This window comes from Heterodontus francisci, chromosome 18 (genome assembly GCF_036365525.1).
Source record: "Heterodontus francisci isolate sHetFra1 chromosome 18, sHetFra1.hap1, whole genome shotgun sequence".
Taxonomy (NCBI): domain Eukaryota; kingdom Metazoa; phylum Chordata; class Chondrichthyes; order Heterodontiformes; family Heterodontidae; genus Heterodontus; species Heterodontus francisci.
The window spans coordinates 20,521,308-20,543,027 of record NC_090388.1 but is presented as its reverse complement, the minus strand read 5'-3'; the positions used below and the strand labels follow the sequence as shown (position 1 = coordinate 20,543,027).

Sequence of the window (21,720 nt, the reverse complement as noted above, 5' to 3'; positions counted from 1 at the left end):
TCTTTCTGAGCTGTAAATTTTCTATGGTGCTATGATACTAAAGTTCTCACCATTTGTCTTTCCACAGATGCTGCCAGGCCTGCTGAGTGGTTCCAGCATTTCTTGTTTTTATTTCAGATTTCCAGCGTCCGCAGTATTTTGTTTTTATTCTCACCATTTGTACCCTCTTTCTCCAGTATTTCACCCAACTGATGGTTCTTCATCTGAGCCAAGACAGTGAATGATATGAGGCTATTTGACTGGGGGTGGGTGGTGGGGGAAACATCACACCCAAGACTAGATTGTATTCACTCAAAATCCAGCAGAAATCACTGGGTAGCAATCTTAGCTGATTTTCTCTCCCCCAGTTTGCAGGACATTGAGGCCAGCTGGAGTCACTGTTGCCCTGACTGAGATCAGCTAAATCAAGGACCATTCATTGAGCTACGATGTGAGCCGTAAATAAATCCTCTTTAGAGATATTAATTGACACAGGGTTAGAGGAATCATGCATAATTATATTTATGAATGTTACCTTAACCTCCTCTGGTATCTTGAGATATGTTACTGTCCAGACATTGGGTACTTACCTAAGTTCTTGAATAGACACAAGGGTAGGATGATGATTACAGTTACACATATAACAAGGTTTCTGTCATCCAGATACCATACTCTGAAAAGAAAAAGGGTGCTTTATTATCAGTAATAGTGAACAGCGCGTCACAATTGAAAGAAATCAACTGTAACTTTTTTTCTTCACGACACTTACAGACATTCATATGCACAATTTCAGAAACTCTTAGTAGCTAGCCAGCACATAGATGTTCATAGAGGTGTTCAAGATAATGAGCAGTTCTGATAGAGTGAATAAGGAGAAACTGTTTCCAGTGACAGAAGGTTTGATAACTGGAGGACATAGACTTAAGGTGATTGCAAAAGAATCAGAGATGACATGAAGAAACCATTTTTACACAACAAATTGTTGTGATCTGGCATGCACTGCCTGAAAGGGTGGTGAAAGCTGATTTAATGGCAATATTCAAAAGAGGATTAGATAAATAAAATAGTACAGAGAACGAGTAGGAGTGCTGGTAGCTCATGTGGAGAAACATACTAGTGCTGTAGCATTCTAACATTATGCATACAAAATGTTTTAAAAAATAAATTTTAAAGTAGAAATGTTTGACTTGAATTTTCCCCCACAGGAAGAAAATTCAACCTTTGTCACTAGTTGGTAAGGCATTAAGGAAATCCAGGCCTATAGTTATAAGATTCTCACTTAACATGCCTATTTATTATTTTCTTTATTTATATGCATGTATCTTAAATTATCTGTCAATACAAATTATGTAGCAAAACCTGTATAATTATTCTAACAATCTTGATTCAAATTTTTCCACATCAGTTGCATTTCATGAAGCAACGTCTCTTAATGTTATAAACAGATACATTGACAATGGATTGTTGCATTTAAAAATCCAAACTAATCATACTTACTCAGAATTGTCTTGATCTGTAAAGGACTGGATGACCTTTGGTAGTTCATTCTTGACAATGAATAGGTAACTCAAGATGGCTAAAATAAAGGGAGGATCACTTTAACATATGATCAGGGTTATTTTTATTCTTCATACCTTCCTCAACAAATCTTTTGACCTTCCTTCAAAATGCACCAAATATCTCCAATATTCTACAAGACCTCCTGTGGCATTGCTGTCAGTGAGTTGCAGAATACTGCAGAATAGGAGTGTCATTAACAAACTCTGACAGGAAAGTGTTACAGGAAGTTAAGTGTGACACTTACAGGAAGGGTATGTTATCTGCAAGACTTTTGCCATATTATATGTATGTTCTGTCCTGTCACCAGTAACACAAAAAGTCCAATTCAAAAGTCCAACAAAATCTCAGCACCAATGCTGATAAAATATTGCCTATCAAAGCAAAAATTAAATCAGTATTGCCTTTGCTGGATTATTTTTATATCTGCCAGAAATGCCTTTAAGAAACATAGAGGAATGGTCTCACATGTTGCCAGGAGTTAAAAAAAAATCAATCCCACTTAGTGACTTAATGATTATTTTTTTTTTAAATCAACCACCCCCCCGCTTCGCACCCACCCACCTCCACCCCACTCCCTATGCCCCACTGGTGGCTGTACCTTCCGCAGGCTTGGCCTTAAGCTCTGAAAATCCCTCTCTTAAACCTTCTTGTCTCTCCATCTCTCTCCCCTCCTATAAGAGCTTCTTAAAACTTTTAAAAATAATATTCTCATTAAATGGTAGCATATCTACAGAATGGCAGTACGTACATTGTAGCCCTAAAGCCACTGTAACAGAGAAAATATATTTACAACCCAAAGCAATGCATTAATAATACCCCCATCAACTCTAGCTAGTATAGTACACTGCTTTTAATGATATGAAGAGGGATTATAAGTGAGGGAAAGAATTCATAGGTCACAAATTAACAGATGCATCATGAAGATAGCCTACCAAGTGACAATATAAAGCAAACTGAATCTCTCTCTATTTTTGAACCTTTCCATTATTTTGTAGTAATAGTTGTAGACAACAGTTGAAGTGCTACCTGATTGTGTATTACCTGTATCAGGTTTGGTTAGCAGTGGTTTGATGAGGCCGAGTTGCTCCTCCAAACCGCAATTGATTGATCCTTCTCCTTTATATAAATGGCAGTAAACTACTGTTAAGAAAGATTTGTCCCAACCACTGTATTTCTCAACGCTCCCATAACCTAGTGTTTCAGTGAATTTGCAAAGATGTTCATTTTACAGAATAAGACACAATCATGTGTTTTCTGTATAGTCTGATTTATCTGAGTTGATCAATTTATTATTACATTTAACAAACGGAGAACTTAAGGAAATTAAAGACCACAGACAAATCAGGGCTGTTACTATTTCAGAAGCAAGGGAATTAAGAGCAATGATAGACAAGGTTTGTGTTTCCCATAACAGACCCTACCACAATAAAGGCTTTCAAGGGGAATGCAGCATTAAATGCTATGAATGGTAAATACTTTGTCCTGGTAGTTTGTTTCTGTTATTTTAAAATAAGCTTGAGTTACCCTGTTGTGGATGGACAGCTGCCTGCCTGATATGAGCACTGAAGGGCAGCTCACTATTTTGGGTGGACAGGAAATCCGGAGGGTCAGCCAATAAGCATGTGCTAGCAACTTAAAGGTAGGGATGGACAGATTTACGTGAGGGGGCTTGAGTTGGGAGGTGACGCATAGGATAATTAATGGGATAATAAAGTATGGGGGGCCTACAGGTAGTGCTGAATTCTCAAAACAGCCAAATCAAGAAATTAATAATATTCCCAGACATGCTTCCAGTGATGCCTTTAATTTACACTCGACCTGGCCATTCCCACACTGTACATAAATAATGAGAAAGCTCCTTGCTGGTGCTGACTAAAATGCCATTAGTTCCTAAAGATGTCACAGGACCTCAATTTTTCATGGAATAATGTGGTTTCTGGTGGGAGGGCTGGCTGCCTAATTCAGGCTCACCTGAAAAATTGCATCAGACCTAAAGTTCATTTTACTACTTTTGTCTTGCTATTACTTCATCCATGCTATAAAATAAGATGGAAGAAAGCCCCCAATGTGTCATGTGTAGAGTACACAGAACAGCAGACTGAAACCAAACTGAGGAACAAGCGATCTAAATGTTAACAGAACAGAACACACTTGTGAATAAAAAGCCCATAGTTCTGTAAGTATTACCTCCAACATTCTGTAGTGATGTTGATCCAAATACTGCAAATTTTCCAGGTTTGCCAAATGCTTGTTGTCCCAATGTTTCGTAAACCAGGCAACCTAAATGCAAGAGCATATTTATCAATTCAAAAATTAAGCTTTCAAAGTGCTCAGATATTTTCTCCAACAATTGCGCATTGGCCGCTTCAGAATCGTTAGTCGGTCATTATTGAAGACGCATTGTGATTTGCTGTACTTTTTCATTTGCACAAACAATATCTGATTTCAGAAATCACATGCATTAAAGCTCTGCCTTCCAAAAATTTCATTAATATTGGTGAAAAACATGCTTTCCCCCATTTTTGGCCCACTGTGTCTCACTTGGGAGAAAGAATACAAAAATGCTTATTAAATCAATTCTACTTTAGTGTCGGGTTTTCTGTTTACATAAGTTTCTTCCTCTACATCTTCTTTGGCCTCCTTGTCTCGAGAGACAATGGGTAAGCGCCTCGAGGTGGTCAGTGGTTTGTGAAGCAGCGCCTGGAGTGGCTATAAAGGCCAATTCTAGAGTGTCAGACTCTTCCACAGGCGCTGCAGATAAAATTGGTTGTCAGGGGTGTTACACAGTTGGCTCTCTCCTTGCGCTTCTGTCTTTTTTCCTGCCAACTGCTAAGTCTCTTCAACTCACCACTCTTTAGCCCCGCCTTTATGGCTGTCCGCCAGCTCTGGCAATCACTGGCAAGTGACTCCCACGACTTGTGGTCAATGTTACAGGACTTCATGTCGTGTTTGCAGATGTCTTTAAAGTGGAGACATGGATGGCCGGTGGGTCTGATACCAGTGGCGAGCTCGCTGTACAATGCATCCTTGGGGATCCTGCCATCTTCCATGCGGCACACATGGCCAAGCCACCTCAAGCGTCGCTGGCTCAGTAGGGGTGTATATGCTGGGGATGTTGGCCGCCTCGAGGACTTCTGCGTTGGAGATACGGTCCTGCCACCTGATGCCAAGGATTCTCCGGAGGCAGTGAAGATGGAATGAGTTGAGACGTCGCTCTTGGCTGACATACGTTGTCCAGGCCTCGCTGCCATACAGCAAGGTACTGAGGACACAGGCTTGAAACATTAGGACTTTTGTGTTCCGTGTCAGTGCACCATTTTCCCACACTCTCTTGGCCAGTCTGGACATAGCAGCCGACGCCTTTCCCATGCGCTTGTTGATTTCTGCATCGAGAGACAGGTTACTGGTGATAGTTGAGCCTAGGTAGATGAACTCTTGAACCACTTCCAGAGCGTGGTCGCTGATATTGATGGATGGAGCATTTCTGACGTCCTGTCCCATGATGTTCGTTTTCTTGAGGCTGATGGTTAGGCCAAATTCGTAGCAGGCAGCCGCAATCCTGTCGAAGAGACTCTGCAGACACTCTTCTGTGTGGGATGTTAATGCAGCATTGTCAGTAAACAGGAGTTCCCTGATGAGGACCTTCCGTACTTTGGTCTTCGCTCTGAGACGGGCAAGGTTGAACAACCAGCCATCTGATCTTGTGTGGAGGAAAATTCCTTCTTCTGAAGACTTGAACGCATGTGAGAGCAGCAGTGAGAAGATGATCCCAAACAGTGTAGGTGCATCACTTTACAATTTAGTGCTGTCAGGTATGTTATATCAAATTTCCTGGTTCTCAATTCAACCTTCTGATCTTGTAACCTTTCTCATCTATATTCAAACACAAACTGATTTGAAAAGGCTATTTTTGTCCTAGATTATTGATCTTGATTCAGCTATTTCAAGCAAATAGAAGCTAAAGTACTGACGAGACTACATTCTTGAGTTAAGGTAATTGACAGATCTTTAAAATATATACAACTGAAACTTCTTATAGCTTTTAATTTATGGCAAGCATTATGATTCATTGCCTTAAACCATGTTATAAATAAGTTAATAATTTAAGTAACATGGACCTCGTTTCTGGTTATTTTTCCACTTTTTTTCCTTCAAAGGTTAGTTTAATTAGTTGATTTTATTTGCTAGTTATTTAATTATTTTTGCACATTTCTGATGTGTAGCTCTTGATGAAAAATAAAATCTTGACAATCTGAAAAAGACTCCTGACTTTGTGGTACTTGAAAGCATAGAAAGTTCAGGGTCTGACATATATGTGTGCATTTTAAAATATCAAATGTGTGCAAACCTTAACTACAGCCAATGTGCTCTCTGGCAAGGTTTTTAAACATGCAAATAACAGCTCTGTATGGCCAACAATAGACCAGCAAGTTTCAAAGCCAGAACTGAAGACAGCTTTATTGGTTGTTTATCTAAGCAATGAGTTCTGAAAGCACCGAAGAATTCAACAATAAATTCCAGTGCTACAGTCTGACAGAAAGTTGTCACCTTACCTGTTACATCTGAAACCTGGAGCAAAAGGTGAATAGAATACAGTGACAACAAAGCGACACAAATTATAAGGCACCTGCAGAAGAAAGTAAAGAAAAACAAATGTTCATTACATAGCAATTTCTCCGACTTCTTTTGCTCACTTTTATTTAAGCTTTGAAAAGATTCAGGCTGAATTTTACTGCAGGCTTTGGGACCCTGACGTCCAGCTGAAAAGCAGGTCCCGAGTCTGCACATGCTGGCAGCAGGACCACATGTCGGGGAAGGGAGGCTGGAGGGGGTCCAATCAGTGTGTTTGTCCAGGCAGGCATGGTGGATCTTGCAGGTAAGTGGAAAGGTGCTTACCTCCTGATCTTGCCTGGGTCTGGGAAACACTGCCTTCCACTGTTACATTTCACATGATGAATAAAAATGAAGCACACATCCTCTATGTAATAAATAAAGTGCGGGCTGCTTGCCCGCCTCCCTTCCCGCCTTCATCAAAACTGCAAGTGGGCAGGTTGGAGGCGGGTGGTGGTCGGGATTCAGACTTTTAACATTTTATCTTCCCCACCCCATCCAAATCCACCCCTTTTGTGAGGTTAAATTCCCCTCCCTAGTATGTTACTCTGGGATTCCTTTAAAACAAATCCTTTATCTTTCTTCACTAAACCATCAAGTGTCTGCCAAATAGAAAGTTTGTAATATTTATCGTAATGTGGCACTATTATTACCAATTCACACCATAAAATCTGATGCTATGTTCACATTGCAACAAAAGCCCCAACTATAATCTTTTAGGTCAGATCTTGAAATCAGCAATTAAAATGATCAACCCTGGGAGCTTACAAGTCATATAGCCTGGAGAAAGGTGAAAGACAAACACCAGACATTATGATGCAACATAATGGAAATACTGGGGTAAATCTGTGTCTTTACCACACTGGTGGAGCGCATGGCTTTCCATTATATATTAATTTCAACTAAATGAAAATTGGATGGGTCCTTTACAAATTGGTGATCCACTACATTTGGTGAAGTCAAAAAATAACCCCACTAAATTTAATCTTTGCAGTCTAAGGAAAGCTCCTAACCTCAATTGTCAACTCTCCTTCAAAAAATGGGGGGTGCTGGGGCTACTGACTTAAGCATCATTTGTTACAGGTACACAAAGTGCAAAAATCTCCCCAGTGGCAATTTGTCACTTTTCACAAGCAGAAGTTAGCGAGTTCTTTTTTTGATGTGAAATAGTAGCTGCCTCTGGTTTGTTAAATACAGTTAACCACCTCACATTTACTTACATTAAGTGTCAAACCTAGGCTAAATAAAAAAAAAACCCACAAGTAGCTACAAGAAATAAAGCTGAAAGCACCAACACCCCTAACATACAGTAATGTATGCTCCCTGATGGTAAAATACCAAATGCAGTCAAATGTTATATACAAATCTAGGCCAAAGGTCAGTAAAGCACCTGCAACAGACCACAATTAAGTTATTGCGGTAATTTTTACTGGTGGTTATGGATGGGCCATTTTTTCTCCCACTGAGCTCAATGGGAAGAAAATGGGCAGGGTTCCCGAGAGAAATCATGAGCGTGTGTGTGTGTGTGTTAGGATTATCACAAGATATCATGGCAGCTGTATCAGAGTTCTTGGGGTCAGGCAATTAGCATACAGTGGGCAGGTATCAGCACCAGTACATTTAGTAAATTAATACACTAAATTTTAGGAAGATTGATTGTGAAGCCACAAGGGTTGAAATGGAGAGAATACATTGGGAAAATATGCAAGAAGGAAAATGCCAAAGGAAAGTGGAATACTTTTGAGAATGTATTGGAAAAGATACAAATGAAATATATACCAAAAATAAGTAGTTGGTTGATATCAAAGCCTTGAACTTAGTGGTGAAATAAGGAAAAACATAATGTTTTAAGAGTTTTAAGAAACAGGAAGGATTGAAGATCAGTCAATACATAAAACAAAGTTAAAACTGCTAAAACATTATCTTTGGTGGAAACAGAAAAGGGGCAAACATATTGCAAGAGACATAAGGTATAACAAAGATTTTAAAATGTTCATAGCAGACAAAGCATCAAAGAGCAAGTGGGCCTCTTAAAGACTAGCAAGGTGAAATGGAAAAGATGCACATAATTTTTTTTAACACCTTCTCCACTGACGAATGATGGTATTCCTTGAACAGAAGCTGGGAGAATAGTAGATGCATCTACCTTTCTTGAGAAATAGAGATTTAATAATGAAATGGTCATTAAAAAACTGGGGATTTGAATAGTCATCAGATGAAAAATGGAACCCATCCAAGAGGATGTAAGGCAATATAGGCTGAAGGAAGGAAAATTGGTATAAATTTTTCATAGCTTATCAATTATTATGGATTATTATATAATCGGACACATAGTGAGGAAAAATACTCATGCAAGGCATACCCACTATAAATCAAAATGTGTTCCCTGCAAGGGCTGCTCCTCATTGGGAGTAGCACATTTTGGAATCAACTTACAGTGTCACAGCAGATAATTAGGAAATTATTAATTTTTTACAGTTTTTTTAAACTGTTAAAAACATCAGTCCTTGGAATTATTAGCCAATTATATTAACATCTATAAAGACAAAGGCATTGCAGCACATTAGAAAGGAAGCAATTCAGCAACATTTAACATGAATGTAGGCAGTAATTTGAAGATAACATGGGTTAGTGATGAAAGTTGTGGTTATTAACGCCAAAAGTTCGAATTAGGAAATTGTATTTGTTGGAGTACATGAGCGTTCTGTCTTGAGACCTCTGTTATTCACAATAGTTATAAATAATTCTGATCAAGGTACTACAAGTATAATGTTTACGTTTGCAGGCTGTACCCTTTTATTAGTATAGCAGAGCACTGTAAAAGCTGTACAGAGCAACTGGATAGGTGAATCACACATTGTAACTAAAGTTGAGAGATGTAAGGTAATGTATCTATATTGCTATTAAAATAACAAATATGAATGAAAAGTGAATCAATGGAATGGCATAAATCAAAGAATGAGCTGGATTTAATAGATTTGTTGAAGTGAAGGTACTGTCATCGAATATCACAACTGTTGCAAAGCCAAATAAGATATTAAGAGTGTGCATTTAGATCCTAGAATATAAATACATGGACGCTTTATTTACATTTCATAAGATGTTAGTGAAATCACAGGTGGAGTAAATGTGAGCAGATGTTGTCAACATTTTTAAATGACATAAAAGTGGAAAGGGTCCAGGAAAGAGCAACAGAGATTTTGGCAATATGACTAATGCCAGATTTATGATCATTAATTCATGAAGAAAGTTAAGTATATTCACATTTATAGAAAGGAATGTTTGAAACAATGGAGGTAAAATGAGTTTCGGAAAAAAAGAAAAAGCAGAAAAATAAAAATAAAGGCAAACATATGAAAAAAGGAAGCAAATCATCCACTACCAGCTCTTTTCGCGAAAGTGATTCTTAAACTGAGAAGAAAAAGGAGACTCACAGCAAAAATAAATATTTAAAGAGGAAGGAGGACATATCATCAGACAGTAAAATCAGTTCCAAAGAGAAAATGGACATTTACAAACAAAAACACAACAAAATATATTCAAGCAGGTATTTCAAGCCTGAGGACAAGAATACAGAAGTCAACAGAGAGAGTAGCAGAAGCAGAAATAAGAGAGACAGGAGTTATAGCACCAGTACAGACAGGGAGCAAAATGATCGGAGTAGAAGCAATAGCAGAGATGCACATGGAAGGACAAAAAAAATGGACAAGCGAAGCATAAGTCACAGAGAAAAGTACACTGATGGGAGACATGTGAGCAAAAGCCGGAGCAGAGAGAGAGATTGGATAACCAGGACAGATAGCAGGGACCAGATTAGGAGCAGCAATGTACACCAGCAGATACAAAGTAGAAAGAATGGGAATCGGGAACGCTTTCATAAGGAAAGCAATAGCCGGGATGTATATTGCATAAGAACTGAAGACAGCAAGACTAAGAATAAAAGGGAGGGATATGCCATAAGAGAAGGAACATAGAATTGAAGTCTTTGGCTATTCTCTCTATTCATTTCAAAGGACTTGCATTTTCTATTGTCTGGTAGTAGTTGAGATATGCTGTGAAGAGTTTTGCCTGGTTTATGATGTATTTTCTGATTGTTTTAGAACTTTATTTCACATAGTCATTCTAACAGTTTGAGATTATGCATTTATCTGTATTTTTTGATTACTTGATGAATAAAGTCTATAACAAAAGACATTTAAAAATGTTAAAAAGGTGAGAGGGGCAAAGGTTAGAGGGGATGTGTGAGGCAAGTTCTTTACACAGAGGGTGGTGAGTGCCTGGAACTTGCTGCCGGGGGAGGTGGTGGAAGCAGGTACGATAGCAACGTTTAAGAGGCATCTTGACAAATACATGAATAGGATGGGAATAGAGGGATACGGTCCCCGGAAGTGCAGAAGGTTTTAGTTTAGGCAGGCATCAAGATCGGCGCAGGATTGGAGGGCCGAATGGCCTGTTCCTGTGCTGTACTTTTCTTTGTTCTTTGTATGATACTTTGTGCAAAATCATAATAGATGAACCAGGGAACATGATTGCAAACTGAGCAAGAATAATAATTAACAAAAGAAAATGACCTCTTTTATTTTGTAGTCTTTCATTCATTGAATTGACTACTGCTTAATGCACACTGTCTCTTGATGAAGCAGTAAAAGGAGAGCTGGATCAATTTTTGATTCAGTAAAAGGTAGCAGGATATTGAGCTGGGATACGGAAGTTATTTAAAGTGGTCATTGTCAGTCCTTGAGGGGAGCAGACTGCATAGGCTGAATAGTCTTTTTCAGTTCCTCTATTCTTCATTCTTAAAACAATACAGACATGTGTAGGTGACCTTAAAACATTAGTTCTATTGAGGGCCGAGACACCATTATAATTGTAAGAGATGAACCCTCATTTAGATTAACTCCTATAATTCTTGAAAGAGAATAACCAGTTTCCATGTGGATAGTCAGGTAGATTCAAGGACAGTTGTTAGAACATGTGGCAAGCACTGAGTGCAGTCTCTTGCTTTCTCCACAGATAGTAAGATGTGGTATTCATTTTATGCACCTAATAAAGATGAAAGTTTGAGTGGATGTTCTGATCCTGTATTTAATGCTACCTAATCAGCTGCTCAACATTCACTTAATTTAGATGTATCTCCAATCTCCATTTGTTTCTTATATGTGTGTAGACAACCCTATCACCTAGCTTCATTTACTGAACATTTTATTAATGAAACCAATGCCTCTGGATAAAATCAGCATATTTCAAGTATGAATTTTGAATAAATGATTTGGCAATTAAATCAAACTGTTCACCTTCAATTAAACTTAAAATTCAATCTCCTCATGCGTTTTATATCAAATTATTTTATTTTATCTAGATTACTGATGTTCTCTGTGACACACTATGATACAATTCAGCAAAGCTGATCCCTATAGATATGCATCTTGGCCTTCATACAGTTCAAAATGAGCTGGATACAATTTATAATGAGAAAAAAAAACTGCTATACTTTTATCAGTATACTTATATCTTATATATACAGTGTATCCACATCTAAGACAGTTCTATATCATCATTGCAAACAGAATTACTCCAAAAACATCACAGCTTTTCTGATTAAATGCAAGAGCAGCAAGAGAAAACATAGGCATACAATTGTGAATGTGATGTGGATAATCTGTATAACATCTGAAAAGGCAAAATGCATTCTGAAAGTTGCATAGTTTGAAAATCAAAACCATTGCATCAAAAATAAGAACCATACAATAACCACTTTACTAGACAACACAGCTATGCTTTGAGGTGTTGGTTTGAATAGAACTTGTTTCATTTTTAATTGTATTAAAATGAAAGGAACTGTTCATTATAACACGCAAGGATATGAACTACAATGTTAATGTTGACATTTACATTTGATACTTACACAAATGGTACAATCCCTGCATTGGCCATTGCGTATGCTAAGCCTAAGAGCCCACTGCCAACGATAGCATTGCTCAGGTTAAACGCAGACATAGAAAAGGAAGTAGATCCAAGATACTAAAGAAAATGGAGAGATAACATTAATGTGACTTAATCAGATAACAACTACTTGTTTTACAAACCTCTAACTTAAAGCAATGACATCCCAAATGATCATCAGAATTTTAAACAGTTATATATTTGATATAATGTAACCAAATTTTAAAAGCAACCTCAATGCAGGTGCATATTAATTGTTATTTGTATTGTGACATCCCTACTGAACTATGTTATTATTTGACTTGTATTAAGAATTTCTCTGCTTTCTGTGGCTTGAAACTTAATTTATACAAGACATGTGATAATCTATATTCTTGTTTTATTGATTAATATGTTATTTAAAGACATAGAAAAGGGTTAATGAAGCAAAATAAACACAAGGGAAACAATTTTTGTGTGCCTGTTAAGATAGGTAGCAATTACGATGCTTACTGTTCTTGAACAAAACTGAATTGTTAAGTATATTACAAGCAGACAGGTGTTTTGTTGAACACAGTGGAGGTAATTTTAGAAGTTTGTGCTGTCAGCAAGGTGCTTCAGCTGATGGCAAACAAAACTCAGGTGCGCACTATTCATGATTTCCTGATCATTAAATAGAATGGTCAGAAAATCATGAAGTGTGTACTCCCCAATCATTAGAGTTTCCCCCTCCCCCGACTGATCATGAACAGAGACACCCCTTCCCCCCAATCCCCCGTTTCATGTAGAGATACCCCATCCCCACCCCCCACTGATTATGTACAGAGCCTCCCCAACCACCACCCCACTGATCAGGTACAGAGTCTGCCCCTTCCCCCGATCATGCAGAGCCTCCCCCTATCCCCGGATCGTATAAAGAGTCTCCCCTTCTCCCCTGAATATGTACAGAGTTCTCCCCCCTCACTGCCCCGATGTTCAGTCTCTCCACCAACCCAGCCCCTCCCACATTGCATGCAGAGAATCCTCTCCCACGGGATCGAATGCACAGACCCCTCTAACCCCAGATCATGCACAGAGTCTCCCCTCCACGCTGCCCAATCACGTACAGCACCTTATCCCCATCCAACCCTCTGCCAACCCTGGATCATTTATGATTAGATTTTAGATTAGATTAGATATACAGCACTGAAAGTCCCCCCTCTCTCCCCATTCACAGCCAAACCCCTCACTAATAGCCAGGGATGTCTACACTAAATGTCAGCCATGACTCAGGTGGTAGCACTCTCGTCTCTGAGTTGCAAAGTTGTGCGTTCAGGCCCACTCCAAGGCTTGAGCACAAAAATCAAGGCTGATGCTCCAGTGCATTGCTCAGGGAGTACTGCACTGTCGTAGGTGCCGTCTTTTGGATAAGATGTTAAACCAAGGCCCCATTTGCCTGCTTGGGTGTATATAAAAGATCCCATGGCACTATTTCAAAGAAGAGCAGGGGAATTATCCCTGGTGCCCTGGCCAATATTTACCCCTCAATCAGCATCACAAAAACAGATTATCTGGTCGTTATCACATTGCTGTTTGTGGGAGCCTGCTGTGCACAACTAGGCTGCTGCATTTCCTACATTATAACAGTGACAACACTTCAAAAGTACTTCATTGGCTGCAAAGCGCTTTGAGACATTAGTGGTCGTGAAAAGCGCTATATAAATGCAACTCTTTCTTTCTTTTTCACATGGTCCCTGGCTGTGGCCTCCTACCCAGTCCACTGACCAGGTTGTCAATCTGACCGGATGTCAAGCAGGACTCTGTATTCTTTTATTTAAATGAAACCCTGCTGTTAAGATGAGCAGAGCTTCCACATCCTCAGCCTTGCCGGGTTCACTGCCCTTTATCGGGCTCCCCTGCACCCTCCTCGCCTATATGCAAGCAATAAAATCACCCCTGGACTACTAGTCCAGTAACATAAACACTAAGCTACTGTTCCCTTACTAAACACCTACATCAAAACTGCCAGACTTTGCTGCCTCTTTTGAAGGTTGCAAATCTGTCAGCTTCACTAAACCACTGGCTACTTACAGTCTCTTCATTTTCCTTCGTTCCCACATGACTGTTTCCATCACACAATGTACTTTCAAAATCATCACCAGATTTTCTGGAAGATAAGAAATATATCACTTAAATTCATGTTTCTAAATGTACTAGATTTAACCTTTCCTCTGTTTCGTATTCTCATTTTAAGCATTCCAAATTAATGATTAAGCTGCATTTTAGACTGCCCTAAATAATTTTTCAGTGCTATGTTGTGTTCTTTACATGGACAAATCCTTTTTTGAAAAAAAGTGATTTGGCAATTCTAATATAACATACAAACTCTTAAACCCTACTGTTAAATGCCTTTTTTGTTTTACCTCTGACAAGAAAATATACCTGTGAAAAAAGTAATGTACATCCTCTAAAATATGATTTATTTTCCAGTCCTCTAAAGATCAATTAGCCCAGCCCGTTTGTCAGGTGGAGACCGAGGAACTTGAGAATTCTCATTCCATAATAAAAAATGTAATTCTGATAAAGCCTACTCCACGTCAGCATCCATTTTGTGATACAAACTTTCCTGTAAATCTAATCGAGAGCTACACAGTTTTGGATATCTGATTCTTTCCTTACAATGAATATCCAAAATCTTATTCTACAAATTAGGTTAAATAGAACAGGTTAACAATGATCCTGCTGTTATGTGGATACTTTTATAATTATGTTATATGTAAGTGGATGTTTACTGCATACCTTTTCATTCCACCCTCTGAAACTGTAAAATCTTTGACTACAGAGCCACCAGAGTTGTTGCCAGCCTTAGATTCCAGACTAGCCATTCCAACTTCCAGTTAGCTTTTGGAAACTTGTAGATAGTGGAGGTCCTTAGAAAAATTGTTCAATCTTGTCTCAAAGTGGCATTTACCTGTTCGGACCAATATATGATAGCTTTACTTATTAAAACAGCACATTTAGAAGGGAAGAACTGGCTGAGAATACACTGCTGGCTTAGTCATAGTGAGACCAAACTCCAAAAACAACTGTTTTGATCCATGTACTTCATATACATAACAATCATATAGAATTTCGGTTAGTAAATAGCGTAAAACAAAATTTTAAAGAATCCCAAATTTAACATTCTACTAAATAATTCTTGTCTTGAAAATTGTGCAGAGAAGATTCTCTGTTGCAGAATGCTATTTTGGTGAGAGAGAGAGCTGAAGAAATGGCAACATGTGAGTACAACAATGTAAACTTCCAGGTTGCTAGTCAAAAAATCTGTATTTTTGCTGAATGGTGTTGTTGGTCTTGTAAGAACTGCAATGAATCTACCTAGCATATTGAGCACTGAGAAGAATGATATGCACAGACTGCATCAAAGTAAATCTGTTCATTGTTTATTTTTATTGAGGCAAAAGCAAATTCAGTAAAAATCAATAGCAATGATTTAATCACTTGAAATTAGAAACTTAACTCGACCAGCCACATAAATGGTTTGGCTACAAGAGCAGATCAGAGGCTATGTGTTCTGCGGTGAGTGACTCACCTCCTGACTCCCCAAAGCCTTTCCATCACTTGCAAGGCACCAGTCAGGTGATGGAATATTCGTTGCTTGCCTGTATGGGTGCAGCTCCAACAACATTCAAGAAGCTTGACACCTCCCAGGACAAAGAAACCCACTTGATTGGCATCCCATCTACCACCTTAAACATTCACACCCTCCACCACCAATATACCCAGTCTACAGTGGGTACTATCTACAAGATGCATTGCAGAAACTCGGTAAGGCTCCCTTGACAATACCTCCCAAACCCATGACCTCTACCTCCGAGAAAGACATAGCAGACACTTGGGAACACCAAAGCTTCCAATTTCCCCTCTGATTCATACATCATCCTGACTTGGAAATGTATCACTGTTCCTTCATTGTCACTGGGTCAAAATCTTGGAACTCCCTACCTAACAGCACTATGGGAGTATCTTCACCACACAGGCTGCAGCAGCTGAAGAAGGCGTTTCACCGTCACCTTCTCATGGGACATTAAGGATGGGCAATAAATGCTGCCTTGCCTAAAACACCCACATCCTGTGAATGAATAAAAAAACAACTTCAATCGAAAAAGGAACAAAACCAGAGGGCTGGTGAATAGCAAATGTAGTTCCTACCTTCAAAATGGGAGACAGAACTAAGGAAAGTATAGACCAACTAACTTAATGTCAGTGGTATGAAATAGACTAGTATCTACTAAAAAAAAATCAGATAACAAAACATCTCGAAATGGAGAACATAAAAATAGCAAGGATTTCAAAAACGAAGTCATGTTTAACCAACCTTACTGAATTCTTTGAAGAAATAACTGAAAGTGCAGACAAGGGCAAGGCAGTAGGTATGACCCTTCAGAAGGCCTTTGATAAGGTGCCACATAAGAAACTCACGACAAAGGTCAAGGCATGTGGACTCAGGGGCCAGGTTGCAGAATGGATTGACAGATGACTATAAAACAGAAAACAGAGGATAGGCGTTAAGGGTTAGTTTCTTGGACAGGCAGAAATTGGGAAGTGGTGTCCCCAGCAATCTGTACTGGGACCACAATTATTCACCATCTGCAGAAATGATCTGGAAACAAAAATCACATGTCACAATTTTCAGTTGATAACAAACAGGGGTACAGGGTATCGCTGAAGGACTGCACCATAGACATAAACAGGCTTGCAGAGTTGGTGGATAAATGGCAACTGGAATTCAATATAGTGAAGTGTGAGGTGGTTCATTTTGGCAGGAGGAGTAAGGAGCCCACTTATTCTTTGGAAGATGAGAAACTCAATGGTGTAGAGGAGCCAAGAGATCTAGAAATACAGATTCATCAAACACTGAAAGTAGCAACAGTTGAAAAGGCTGTAAAGAATACAAACAAAGTATAGTCCCCACCAATGTTTCTTCTAAACTGTTTGGGTGCAAGGCAGAGCAGCATCTGAAATGTACTGTGCAGTGCAATAAACAGGCCACGCACAAGAAAGAAAAATTAGAGGGAACAGTGATCGCTACGGCATATTGCAGCGTGTTCATGCCAACGCGATTTGTCTGCTCTACGCAGTGGACAGTGAAACCATAATAGGCTGTAGCAATGAATAACTGCCATATCTGTTATCTGAGCAAACAGCAACTGAAGTTATCTGACTTTGCCTGAAATCAGTGGAGCTTTTAAATTAAGTATTGAACTGTACAATATAGTCACCAAGTTCAACATGTTTTAAGTGGCACCTTTGTAATTGATGACAATGGCAGAAGGTTAATGCCATTTGCCCGATATGGGCAGCTGTTTGTGATTAATGTGCTAAGTGTTGGTGGTGGGCACTGTATTAGTGTTCATTTCTAGAAGAATAGAACACAAAAGCAGGGAAATAAAGTTCGGTTAATATAGAACCATGGTTAGGCCACACTTGGCCTAGTATGTGCAGTTCTGGACTCCTCACATGAAGAGCTTTGGCACTTTTCTGAGATGCAATAAAGCACTATATATAAATACAAATACTCTTATACATGATGGATATCAATGGGCTTGAACGACTGCAGAATCACTCCAATACAATCTATATTAAAACTGCGACATTTAAGTTTCTGCAGTTACTTTTTTGTTTACATTTTGACAAGTTGTAAATTTGGAGACAGAAACATCGGACATTTCTCTTCACCACCACCTTCTCAAGGGCCATTGGGATGGGCAATAAATGCTGGCCTAGCCAGCGATGCCCACATCCCCAGAAAGAATAAAAAAAAATTAAACACACTCCAGTTTGTTAAGATTCAAATATGGATACAAATGGACATAGATCAGGCCACTAACACAGTTCAAAATGTCTTTCTATTTGCAGCTTTAGCATATCAGAACTACTATGCTTCACTGATTGTATACAGAAATTTCTGGCCTCCAAGCCCTTAAACGTCAATGAATATTGCAGCTATTCACAATTTTCAGTTATGTAAGTATATAGAGTGTGGAAGATAACACACACTTCACTCTAGACTATGAAAAATTGGCAAGGCAACTCTCACATCCACAGCCAAAGCAAAGCATTGCCATGGTAGAACTAACCCATTCTATCCCTTCACTTGAGTGTCAACTGATTGCATGTAGCCCGCTATTTAAACTTACATATCTCAATTGAAACATTACTGTGCATCAAATATCCCCAGTAGAGATTCATATATATCTGTAATAACACTTATTTCAGTCCATTGCATATTTTGATTTTGCTTACCAAAACAAACAATATTTCACCGTTAAACTTTAATAAAAAATTCAACAGTGGATTTGCAGTTCAGAATTGTTATCACCAATAAACATACAAATATTGTGTAGCTGGGGGAAGTGGAAGTTTAGACCAAAAACTGTATGTGAGACTTTAGATGTAAGGAGGGCTGAAGTCAGTAAAAGTATAATTAAACTGGCAATGAGGAGTGAGTTTGTAGAGATGTCAGTGCTGCAGCATAAACAGAAATGCTGGAAATGCACTCTGTTTAATGATGCCACTGGATAGATTTGTACTGACTATTCTTTGGAAAAAAAAGTCTTGCAGCCAACCTGTGTCCATTGTATTGTATCTCTCAAAGATGCTATTCCACAAAAGTAATGTATCCACATGGCAAAAAAAAGGCCAGCTCAAATAAGCACTATATGCTGTTAGCCATGTTCATTGGCTGAAGTATTCCAGTGATTAAAGACCAAGCAAACAAACGCCAGTTCCATGCATTAAACAGTTAGGATCACACTTCTATTCAATCAAATTATCAATTTGTTTTCATACTCCAGAATCAGCAACTGCCACAAGATGATTGGCTCAAATTATTGCCTGAAAAAAACCTTCCCCCTGCAGAAATTGTTCTTCTGTCAGGGGCCTATGGTCTTGTTTTGGAAATTTCACGCCTGCATTGGGTGCTGGACATTTTCAGCCACTATGAACAAATGGGTAAGAGAAAGACCCAGTGTAGGACTTTTCATCTACACTCTGCTGACGACCCCATGTCACATGACAACCAGCTGATGAAGAACCGAGGAGTTACAGCTCTTGTTAACAAGTTCAATGTGTGAGAAAGACAGAACTGCCTGATCAGAGGTATCATTTTTACCCTACTCCTGTATCCAATATCCAGCCTCTACAGCAACAATCCACATAGATAACAATTGGGTAGAACATTTACAAATAACTGTGAGTTGTGTGCAGTAGAAAAACATACAAAAAGCAAAAAGATTTCATTTTGTTCGGAATTTTGCACAATTTAAAGCAGTAAATAAAAATTCTGAGTTAATGGTTTTGTTTTAGGATGAGGCATAACATGTTTCAGTTGGGGCTGGGGGATAAGAAGGGGATTCTCGGCAAGTTTTTACTGAGCTTAGATTTTTCATCTGGAGTCAGTCAGCCAGGCTGGACCATGACATCACCCACCTTTTCAAGTCAATGTTCACAGGCAGTGTGGAAGTGTAAAATCTCTTGTGCAGCATGACTAAAACTACAAATATACCAAGGGAAGTAAGGAGGGAAAACATATTCCAGCCAATCGAAGGGAACTTCAAATGGGGTTTATTATGGCAACCAAGTTGATGTTGTCCATTTTTTGCCTTCACCTGTAATTAAAATGCGCAATATATCATGGGATCATACAGCATGGGAGGCTATTCTTCCCATCATGCCTGTGTGATATATCACCAGTAAATTTGTTACATTACATTGCTCAGAGTTTTTCACTCTGTGGAGCGTTTTATTTCATTAAAGGTGCTAGTTGTTATATTAGACCAATGGGTGAAACACTGGGCTGAATTTTCTGAGCTTTCCGCCAAAATCGGCGGCAAGCTCAAAAAATGGCAGCCCGCCTGTGCGGGCAGCACGCCAAAGAGCCACTGTGATCTTAAGTGTGGTGGCTCGTTTAAATAAACGGGGCGGCCCGGCACCCCCAATCACATGGAGGGGGAGGGCTGTCTGTCCCTGGCAATGGTATCAGCTGCCTGTGCACAGGCGCTGCTGGCCCCATTTTTAAAGGGTAGCCAGCCCTGCTATCATATTTAAATTTTTAAAGAAAGATACCCCCAAAAGTATATAAATAAATTACTAACGTCCCTTTCTCACTCCTCCCAATAACAATAACAATCAGTATTTGCCCTTTCCCCCCAAACACACCTTTTACATCTGATCTTTCCCCCACCAAACTGTACAAAGTTTAAGATTCAACCCTTCCCACCATCCCCTACACCCATTACACGTATTTGACCCCATCCCCCCCGCACTGAAACTCACCCCCTTCCCCCTCCCCACAAGTGGGGCACCGCGTTTCCCTGGATGGGTATCTGAAGGCGCGGGTGTGCCGGCTGCCATGCCAAAGATCGCAGCAGGCTCTCAAGTTCTCAGGTAAGTGTTTTAAATGTATTAAGTTTATTTATGTTAATTATGGTCCCATCGCCCAGCGGCGGGGGCCCCCTATGGAGCCTTGACGCTGCCGGGAGGATCAGGCTGGGCCCTGCCGGCGTCAAGGTCCGTGGTGGGCCTCATCCAGAGCCATCTTCAGGCCCCTCCCCTGCCATGGATCATGACGTCGAGGGCTTCTTAAAATCCAGCCCACTGTCACGTTTGCAGCAGTATCGTGGCAAACCTTAGACAACACACCTTTAGTACTGAACTAAAAGCAAAATACTGCAAGTGCCTGAAATCTGAAATAAAACAAAAATGCTGGAAACACTCAGCAAGTCAGACAACATCTGTGGAGAAAGGAAAAAAGCGTTAATGTTTCAAGCTCTGGTTGCTGGTTGTGAAAAAGAAGCATCATAACCTGAAATGTAAACTTTCTCCACAGATTCTGCCTGACCTGCTTGGTGCTGTTTTGCAAAACTGCAGGGAATCAACTAGTAAGGGAAAAGTTCAGATAAGAGCTACAAAGTGAAGAAAATTATGAAAAAACAAATTGCCAAGATATTTAAAATTGAATTGTAAACATTCAGTAAATAAGTCATTTCACTAGTAAGAAAGACCTGCATTTATATAGCACCTTTCATGACCTCAGGACCTCCAAAAAGTGCTTTACAGTCAATAAAGTACTTTTGACATGTAGTCACTGCTGTAATGTAGGAAACAAGATATGTCTCATGATTGAGTTGGATGGAGTTTACACACTATAGTAGCTAGTCTCCAGTGAAACTATTCACAAGAAGTCTTGAGTCTGAAGCTACTTGGGGACTCCTGGTGAGGAAATGGATATATCATGAGGTCACTTGGTGGGGAATTCTATGTTCCATAAGTGAGTGGGTTTGAGAGTGGCTGAGGGAGTTAACAGCGTTGAAATTGAAAGCACCCCAGGAAGTCAAATTCAACCTGCTGACCTCTGCCTTTAACCACAGTGTATTCGGCAGTGTGCAAGCAACCCCTTCAGCAGAGGCGGCTGTAAATTTAAATCTGTTAATAGCTCATTAAAAGTTATCTTAACAGGGGTTTGGGGATTTAACTGTGGGTGCACCAGTTTCCCAGGCTTTCTGGAACTCAACAATGAAAGCAAGGCGAGACCACAGTGGCAATTGAGAAAGGTGTTTAAAATGACAGGCGAAAAATCCCTGACTGAAATCTCCCAGCTGTTTCCTT

At 39.4% G+C, this 21,720-nt stretch overlaps 1 protein-coding gene across 4 annotated transcripts in view; it reads right to left on the bottom strand.

Moving 5' to 3' along the window:
* Window positions 1-21,720, bottom strand: part of LOC137379486 (sodium-coupled neutral amino acid symporter 1-like) — a 46,309-nt gene that overhangs the window by 16,973 nt on the left and 7,616 nt on the right. The window contains exons 2-9 of one of the 4 annotated variants that reach the window (XM_068050380.1): window positions 16,430-16,591; window positions 14,851-15,022; window positions 14,143-14,218; window positions 12,056-12,171; window positions 6,093-6,166; window positions 3,727-3,819; window positions 1,477-1,555; window positions 570-652 (exon numbers count right to left, since the gene is read on the bottom strand). In XM_068050380.1, coding sequence (XP_067906481.1) covers window positions 570-652; window positions 1,477-1,555; window positions 3,727-3,819; window positions 6,093-6,166; window positions 12,056-12,171; window positions 14,143-14,218; window positions 14,851-14,936 — 607 coding nt within the window. In that variant the 5' untranslated portion in view covers window positions 14,937-15,022; window positions 16,430-16,591. Of the gene's footprint in view, window positions 1-569; window positions 653-1,476; window positions 1,556-3,726; window positions 3,820-4,387; window positions 5,378-6,092; window positions 6,167-12,055; window positions 12,172-14,142; window positions 14,219-14,850; window positions 15,023-16,056; window positions 16,138-16,429; window positions 16,592-21,720 lie in introns of those variants that run through there. The other 3 variants (XM_068050382.1, XM_068050381.1, XM_068050379.1) reach the window with 3 other exon arrangements.